Raw genomic sequence first — 8,859 nt, 5'->3', positions numbered from 1 at the left:
CTTTAAAATGGCAACAAATCATACAACAAAACGGTGCATATTTGACCTAAATCGGACAATCCGAAGCGTGTTAAATAAAGTCCTGAAGTTCATATAAAAATAATGGATTTCTTTTTCCCCAAACTAATACATTTACCCGTACGATGCCATCGCTGTTCTATTTGTAATAATGAAAGATGTGAACAAGAGGCCTTTGGAATTACTTTATTTTTCTTTTGTTCAGCTTTCTGTTAAACTTAGTTTGTTATGGCAGCTCAGTCGCTCAGTTGCGCCTAGGTAGGCGGATGAATTGGTGTTTTAAGCGGGCCGCGGAGACAATTAAAAAACAACTCGAGTGTAACAGGAAAAGAATGGAAAGTATCCGTTTAAAGGTGGAGGACTTCTTTGGGTTTGAGAAAGGGGGCGCTCATCATTCATAGATGAGATACTAAGAGGACTGATGAACATTGTAAGCGACGCTGACACTAGCACGGACGGAAATGGTGCGCCGAAGAACCACGCCAATTAATGTTCTCCAATATGCTGTACCATATTGGACGCCATATCGCGTATCTATCACTCAGAGAATGCCATCATTTTATGATGCGACGACCTACTTACAATTTCCTTAGCTTCTTGATTGACTTGTTGCCTCGTCGTCGTTATTAGGTTAAATATTTTCTTTTGGGCAATTGTTGTTATTAATGTTTAGAACGCACCATACGAACTGGTCTTGTAAGTTTACTTCAAGCTTTTTTATTTGTATCATCCTTAGATTTGTGCCATTGTTAACGTTCATGTCACATACAAGAAAAGTCTTTTTATAATAAAAAACATGTGAAGCTATGTCTTTATTACAAAAAAATTAACAATGCTTTTGCTGCTTTTATGTAAATCTACTGTTAACGTTTATAACAATCTATAACCTATCGTTGTTGGCTTGACTTGCGTATGTAATTGCCTGAAATTCATGGATTCACATCATCTTTAAAATAAATCCATATCTCCGCAATTCAGATCCAAAATATCATTTTCATATTCAAGTAATTCTTTAGAAGCAGTACCAATGACATGGTCGTGTTGAGATGTCGAAGGTTTATCCGTGACATCGTCTTCCGATGATACATGATTTATAGCCAATGATTTGTAATCAGGACTCTGTTGCACGGCTTCTGGTGAAGGTGGGGGATTTGATACTGAAATTTAACATTAATATAAACTGGAGAAATGAAAACCAATGCAATCGATTTACGTACAATTTGCATCTTGCGGTTTTTGATTTATGTCCTCTCCCAATATCATATGATCTCGGCGTACACTCAGCGAAGTCAATTCGGTTCCTTGCTCACTTAAACGTTTTTTCAATTCTTCCACCTTACGTTCTCGTATTATGCTTTTTAAGTCCTTGTTTTTTTTCTGTATTTTAAGGCGATCTTCTGAGAATATAGCTTTCTGATCTTCAGCACTTATAGAGTCATGATGTTTGAGCAAAAAAAGGAAGACCCCACCAGGTGTTCGGCGGCGTTTTCCATTCTGAAAACAAGCAAAGCAAGTAAATCATCAACTAGTATATGTCATCTTACTTTAATGGTCATGCCTCCTTCAGCCTCAATACGCTGAGTTTCCTTATAGATTTCGAACGGTAATTCTGTGCCTAGCACTTCAATGATACGCGCTGCAAAGGTATATAAAATTTTGGCTTTAAATCATTTCCTGAATAGAGAAAATTTATTGCGAACCTAAGAGTTCATCTTTGTCTTCGTGCAGTTTTTTAGCCATTTCTCGAGCGATATCCACAGTTTCACGTCCGCCCACGTCGTCTAGATCTTCTATACATCTTGGCTCATACGAATTCGAATCCGAACCACTAGTTGTAGATGAACCTCGACGTCCATGTTGATCACGGCGTTTACCCAAGCGGTCACGAAACGATTTTCTTTGCTCCTGAAATAAAGTGCCACGAGTTGATCGTTTCAACCTTTTCAAGTGCGGTTGATTTTCACCCTCAGAAAGATCGTCTGTAGAGTTCGAAAGGCGTCTTTTCAAACTGTTTTCACCATTTAAGCGATAGCGTAGAGAAAAATCGTAATTTTCTACATTCCGATCACTAAATCCATTCTGCTGAGTAACATCGCAGCTACGCATAGTTTCAGTTAAAGCTTCTTCTTGTAATGCAGCCGTCCAAATATCATATTTTTTAAAACGTGCTTTCATTTGATCACTGTTATCGCTGTTCGGCTCAATTCGCACCATGACTGTTCGTTTGATGCGTTTGCAATGACGACGTGTTTTATTCTTTTCGTCAGATTTTAAGTTAAGTTTTTTCAAACAGGTATCTGAAGACTCATCAGAAGAAGACGAGGCATCAGTGTTGCTATCCACATCTGAATCATTACGTTGTTCGTGATTGTCGCCGTCATCATCCATTTGCGAAGATCGAGTCACGGAATTAGCACTCGTGGGTGTTGGAGTACCGGAGGCTTTCGTACCCAATGAAGACGGCCGAGGTAATGGCGTATAAACTTCATCTGTGCTATCTGAAACCTTCCATAAGAATAAAAAAATAATCGATGTCGATGCAACCAAAACATTCTTTGTGCTAAGCTTACTTACCTCGCCTTCTTCTAAGTCGACGTCATAGGTCGGTAAAACTTCTTGATCCATCATTTTAATCCACTAAAAGTTTTCTATTGTACGTTGCTTTGCCCAGAATGTTTCAAGACTCATGTAAAACGCCAATGATATAAAAATTTTGCAAACGACATCAATAGCTAGAATGCAAATAAATAATAAAAAGCGACACTAATTTTTGGAAAAAAAGGCTAGGATTTTTTTTGTTTTATTACTTATAATTAATATTCATATTTGAATATTCAAACTGGAATTTTTTAATATAAAAATTTATACAAAAACTTTTTTTAAGGAAAAATTTTTTTAAGAAAAAATTTTTCGCAACTTTAGAAAAATACTATAAATTTCCCTTTAAACAAAACCTTCATTTAAAGAATGGGAATTTTTCACCTCGACTACAATAATATTGCCAAGTTTCTTCAAAGTATATGCTACCGCTGCTACTAGACTGTCCTTTCGCTGCCAAACCTATTTGCTTATGGCAACATTGCTTATATAAAGAATAAATAATGGAAAGAGTTATTTTGCTTGTAGGAGAAGCAAAGTAAAAAAGTAGCATAAGAATTTGTGATCTAATCCCAACAAAAATTAAACAATCAAATAATATAAACATGTAAATAAATATATCATAAACTTTGTAAACATGACGTTCGAAAATGTGCATTAAAATCGTGGAAAAAGTACCTTAAAAGACTTGTTGAAATGTCTGAGCCAAGCAAATGCAAATGAAGAATGAAAAAATTCTTTTCTAGCCGCACCCCCATTTTCCCTTTATGCCTAAAACTTCGTTGTATAGAAAAACCTGAATAGAAATTCAGTGTGGCATGTAAATTTTAAAGCTAATTTGTGTACGTGTATGTATGCGTGAAAGAATTTTACTTTTCAGCAGTGCAGTTTCGACAAGTGTGTAAAGGGCTGCGACTAAAGTAACAGGTGTTTAGTATTGCGGAGAAAAAGGAGGCGTAGAGTGGCACGCCCACTCTATCGGTTTCGACGGTGCAAGTTAAAACGAACATGGAAAACGAATCTGTTAAATCGGAACAAAGTGGTCGTTCAAGACGTTCAAGAAGTCACAATAATAACGGTGGGGGCGGCGGAGGTAATGTAAATAACGGATATCATCGCGATAGAACCCGGCATTCACATCGCAGTACCAATATACACTCGAAATCTGGTAAAAATAGTCGCAATAGTAGTGAATTAAATCCCTATCAGACGACAGTTCAAATGACGGGAGAGGACAATCGTGAGGGACAGGAAATAATAGAAGTTCAAATTCTTCCGCAAGACGAAAACTGGGGTGAAAATACTACAGCCATTACGGGCAACACATCGGAACAAAGTGTATCTATGGAAGATATAAATAGTGCTTGGCATCGGGAGAGTGGAGAGGCAACGTTTGGTTTCAAGTGTCGCCGTTATGTGGAAACTGTGTTTTCTTTTGTATTGGGGTTTGGTTCATTCTTCTCACCGATAGCTATGGTGGTTATGCCACGAATAGGCCTTTTCCCTTCGGCTTTTGATCATCCAGAATTAACGCAAACTGTGCGCACTCAACTCTTAGCTTGTGGTAGCGAATGTAAAGGCCTCTTGGTATCACTGGCTATACGGTTATTATTATTGGCCATTGGATTATGGGCTTTATTTATGCGCCGTTCTTCCGCTACCATGCCTCGCATATTTCTGTACCGAGCTATTGTTCTGCTCTTGGTGACGTTGTGCACTTTTGCGTATTGGTTGTTCTATTTAGTACAGGTAATTATCTCATAAAAACATTAACTTACCATACGTTATAAATTCACTTCCTCAAGGTTACCAACGGGGCAAAGATAGTCGTCGAAACCGGTGGAGATGCCGTTGATTATAAATCGTTAGTAGCCTACGCTACTAATTTAGTGGATACCTTGTTATTTATACATTACATAGCGGTTGTGCTGTTAGAATTGCGTCACAACCAGCCCATGTATTATGTGAAAGTAATACGTTCCCCGGACGGAGTTTCTCGCTCGTATAGTTTGGGCCAGTTGAGTATACAACGTGCTGCTGTTTGGATTCTACAGCGATATTACGTGGATTTCCCAATTTTTAACCCGTATCTTGAACGTATACCTATATCGAAATCCCAACGCAATAAAATTACTACTAGTTTTAAATATTACGAAGTGGACGGCGTTAATAATGCACAACAACAAAGTCAGAGCCGAGCAGTCTTGGCGGCGAATGCGCGACGCCGCGACTCATCGCACAACGAGCGTTTTTATGAAGAACATGAATACGAAAGAAGGGTTAAAAAGCGTCGAGCACGTCTTATAACTGCGGCTGAGGAGGCGTTTACTCATATAAAGCGTGTACACAATGAACCAGCACCAGCAGTGCCTTTGGACTCTCAAGAAGCAGCACAAGCAGTATTCCCCTCTATGGCCAGAGCATTGCAGAAATATTTGCGTGTGACTCGGCAACAACCACGTCATACATTCGAAAGCATATTAAAACATTTGGCCCATTGCTTAAAACATGATTTATCGCCGCGAGCTTTTCTTGAGCCTTATCTTACGGAAGAACCGGTTTTGCAAAGTGAAAAAGAACGGCGTTGGGTTCAATCGTGGTCACTTATATGCGATGAACTTGTATCCCGTCCCATATCGGGAAATGTTACATTTCAGTTGATACAAAATGACGTTTCGCTTATGGTATCTATTTACAAATTACCGCACTTTAATATTGCTGAGGAGGTCGTAGATCCGAAGAGTAATAAATTTGTACTGAAATTAAATTCAGAAACTTCGGTATGACAACAGCAACAATGCTGCACACAATCTAATACACCCACCACAACGCACAGTAATGTTACGCAGACTTCTTATCTACATGTGTTCGTATAGAAGTCAAATGCTTACGTGTACTGCCAGGTATTCCAATTTTATTTTAGAAATATTTTTTAAACTCCTTAAAAATTAAACTCAAACAATGCAACCTAAACCAAACCCAGTGTATTTAAAAAAGTATAAACGAAAAAATTTTTAATGTTTATTTCATTTGACGTAATCATCATTATCACGAATACATCATAATCATTAACTTCTACCAAAATTAGCGCTAATTGATCACTAAGGCATCGATTATAAATTTATTTTATTCCTCTTAAAACACATATCAAAAAGAGAAAAATGAAAATACTTTATCGCTCCTTAAATAGTATTTAAACTGATTTTAACTAACTTGACTTCACTGAGATTTTCTTCAAGAATTTATATAATCTAGTATTAAGGTGTTTTATAGAATATATAGATAATCGCGATTTTTTACTTTCAGTTTTAGTACAATAACATTTTCAAGCCTTTTTCTTTTACTTTATTTTGTTCATAATGGAATCCCTTATAGTATAAATAATGTAATACTCTTTATAGTAGTATATTCCTGCTAAAGATTTTACAAACATTTCCATTTACTTCTAATTTCAATCGTAGCTTAAATCCAGAAATCTATAAATTTCGCCTTCTGCATGAATTCAGTTCATTCAGTCCATTTTAGGCTCATTTACGCATTTAATGGTAATTACCTTTACACTTGACGAAAAAAAAATCAATTTAAAAATTTTAAAAACATATCAGATAATATCTTTAGGATCATTTCCTTTGAAGCCAACTCTGTAAAATTTGACAAAATTTTTTTGAAAAAAATGCTAACAATATTTCTTCTGTTGATAGCGTAAAAGCATACATTGTAATCTTAAGTGTGCAATAAGAAGATATAAAATTCAAATGAACACGTTCTTGTCGCGAATATAAAGGTAAAAGCGTATAAGCTTCGAACGTATTTCTTTCGATCACAGACTATTATAATCAATAAAAAGAAGATATAACCTGAAGAAGAACTGATCGCTCGCACATTAGTAACTGGAAAGGCAAATGTTACGTCTCAACAAAAAGAAAGCTTGTGTTAGGTGCTGGACACCAAAACTTGGTTTTTTTTTTTTATTTCATTTTAACTTTTTTGTCATCATTTTTTGTGTAATAAGCAATAATGTTTTAAATGCCAGTCATACTACTTAAATCATTCGTCGTTGTTTTTTTTTTATAGTCACGCTTTTTCAACTTGTGTTTAAATTAGGAAAAAAAACTTTAAAAATAAACTTTTATTGAAAACAATTGAAAACAAATGGGAAAAAGAATGATCTATTTATTACATTTTAAGTAGGGGGAAAAAACTAACTCACTAATCTTATAACTCATTTTAAATACAACTTATGTTTCCTCAAAACAAAACAATAACAGACACTTAAGAACAATATTAGTTAACAATAATTAGATATCATTCTAAGAAAATCAAAATACAATTGAATAAACATGTAAAATAGATAAGCCCCGTATAACATGATAGTTGAAAATACCGTCAAATTTGGAAAGATTTACTCCACGAAACAAGAAAACTGATGCGAGAAATGCTTCCTCTTAACGTTTAAAAATAAACCTTTTCGTAAATTCATTTTCATTTCCTTTCCAATTTACCTGGCAAGTACTTCCACTGGAATTTTCTTTTGCGCGTCAATTGGGAGATTCAAAACGGAAAAGTTTGTAGAGATGTATCTAATCTTTCTGCTACTACGGCGCAAACCTACATCTAATTGTCTTTTTGCATGATATATACGTTCCAAAAAAATTCGTCTAAAAAAAGACGTAAAAAAAAAGATATTGGCTAAATGAAAAAAATAGTAAACTTGTTTCGGGCCCAAAAAAGGAACTGAAAAGTACAATAAACAATTTAAAAAAATTATTGTTAAAATTCACTTAAGAATTTATTTCCTTCTTACACATTTTTATTTATTAAATGTGCTATAAAAAATACACGATACTTCGAAAAGCCATACTAAATTGCGTAGGTAATGCGTTATGTCTTTACTATATACATAATTAGGATAATTAGGGGAAGCTTATATATATAACGCGAAGTTTTGTGGAAAAAAAATTCTTAAAAAAATTCATTGAATATTGAAAATTGTGTCAAACCAAATGGCTTTGATCATCTGTTTGCAGTACGTACAAGTGTCAACTCGGCGGCTTCAAAAATTTTATGCATAGTTCTGAGTCAACTTAGCCGTCCTTCCGCTTTTACCAACGAACTGTTCCACATTAAAAAATTGATAAGGTGTCGACAAAGCCTACATCGGTTGTTGAGCTTTGCTATTCGTTCGCTTATATTTTTTAAAGAACAATATTTATAAGAAACTAAGCCAATTTAAAACTTTAACCGCATATCGCTTTCTTTTTTCGTAATCCACAAGCTTTTCAAAGGAATTCGGGCTACAGACATCTCATGTTATAGAGGATTATCTAGGTAGAGGGTGTTCCAAAATTATATATCCATTTGGTTTTGCTAATATTCTTATTGTTTGCTTAATTAAAAAGTTATTGACAAGGAGGTTATATGTGATACAGAAATAAAAGCACCTTCGCCGTTCCCCCAAATTGCAAAATTTTGGAATCCCCTCTTTGTAGATAATAATGTATGTGTGCTTATAACTATAAACACTTTAAAGTTTTTAATAAAAAAAAGATGTATTAGAGAAATACTCAAAGAAATACAAAACTCATTTATCATCATTATAACTCAATTACAAATATGAGATAAATAACAAAAATATTGGAGACTGTATAAATATTTATTTTACTTATAGCTATTAAAATACTTAAAGGGAATATATAAAAGTTTTTCATATATAAAAAAGTAAGTCGATGATCATATGTATATACGCATAAGCACTTTTAATTCAATACCTTTTCATTTTTTTTATATATATATAGTAAGTAATTTCAATATAAAATCTCCGACATTATTGCAGAATATTTATATAATATATGCATGTAGGAGAGTCAACATTTATGCGTTGCTTCATTTTCTTTTTGGTTACTCATTTTACTATTAAATTCTACATATATGCATTTATTTATATATATGCATTTATACACACACTCAAAATAAGCTTCAGTTTTTATTGCTTTGCCTTTATCATTACTTTTATTAATTATAGGGTAAAATTGTTCAATTCATCTGTGAATGGAAAAATAATTTCGCATATACATTTTATTAAAAGAAAAAAAAAACATTACTTATGCCAATATAAGAAATAAGTTTTTAAATAAAGGCTGCAATTTTTTGTACACAATCAAAAAAAAACAACATTCGCCTTAAAATTCAAAAATATTGAATACTGTTCGCACGAGGTATGTATATCTATAGGAAAAGCGTTAA

The 8,859-nt window shown here is 34.2% G+C and overlaps 2 protein-coding genes across 3 annotated transcripts; one reads left to right on the top strand and one right to left on the bottom strand.

Moving 5' to 3' along the window:
* Positions 1–204: 204 nt before the first annotated feature.
* Positions 205–2,857, bottom strand: LOC119641184 (phosphorylated adapter RNA export protein). The gene is made up of 6 exons (XM_038039702.1): positions 2,826–2,857; positions 2,593–2,750; positions 1,719–2,523; positions 1,563–1,654; positions 1,236–1,512; positions 205–1,175 (listed from the first exon to the last, which is right to left on the bottom strand). Exons 2-6 carry the CDS (start codon positions 2,644–2,646, stop codon positions 967–969), a joined length of 1,437 nt encoding a protein of 478 aa, XP_037895630.1. The 5' UTR covers positions 2,647–2,750; positions 2,826–2,857; the 3' UTR covers positions 205–966.
* Positions 2,858–3,202: 345 nt separating this feature from the next.
* LOC119641223 (vang-like protein 1) lies at positions 3,203–8,538 on the top strand. 2 transcript variants are annotated; one of them, XR_005247805.1, is made up of 3 exons: positions 3,203–4,365; positions 4,422–5,519; positions 6,318–8,538. XR_005247805.1 is itself a non-coding variant. In XM_038039782.1 (2 exons), the coding sequence occupies exons 1-2, from the start codon at positions 3,625–3,627 to the stop codon at positions 5,400–5,402; spliced, it is 1,722 nt and encodes a 573-aa protein (XP_037895710.1). In that variant the 5' UTR covers positions 3,203–3,624; the 3' UTR covers positions 5,403–8,538. The 2 variants fall into 2 exon arrangements, 1 of the variants encoding a protein (XP_037895710.1); XM_038039782.1 differs by having other exon boundaries at positions 4,422–8,538.
* Positions 8,539–8,859: the final 321 nt, after the last annotated feature.

The sequence above is a fragment of the Glossina fuscipes genome, unplaced genomic scaffold (assembly GCF_014805625.2).
Source record: "Glossina fuscipes isolate IAEA_lab_2018 unplaced genomic scaffold, Yale_Gfus_2 147, whole genome shotgun sequence".
In the NCBI taxonomy this organism is placed as follows: domain Eukaryota; kingdom Metazoa; phylum Arthropoda; class Insecta; order Diptera; family Glossinidae; genus Glossina; species Glossina fuscipes.
This window is presented reverse-complemented; position numbering and strand designations above follow the sequence as displayed.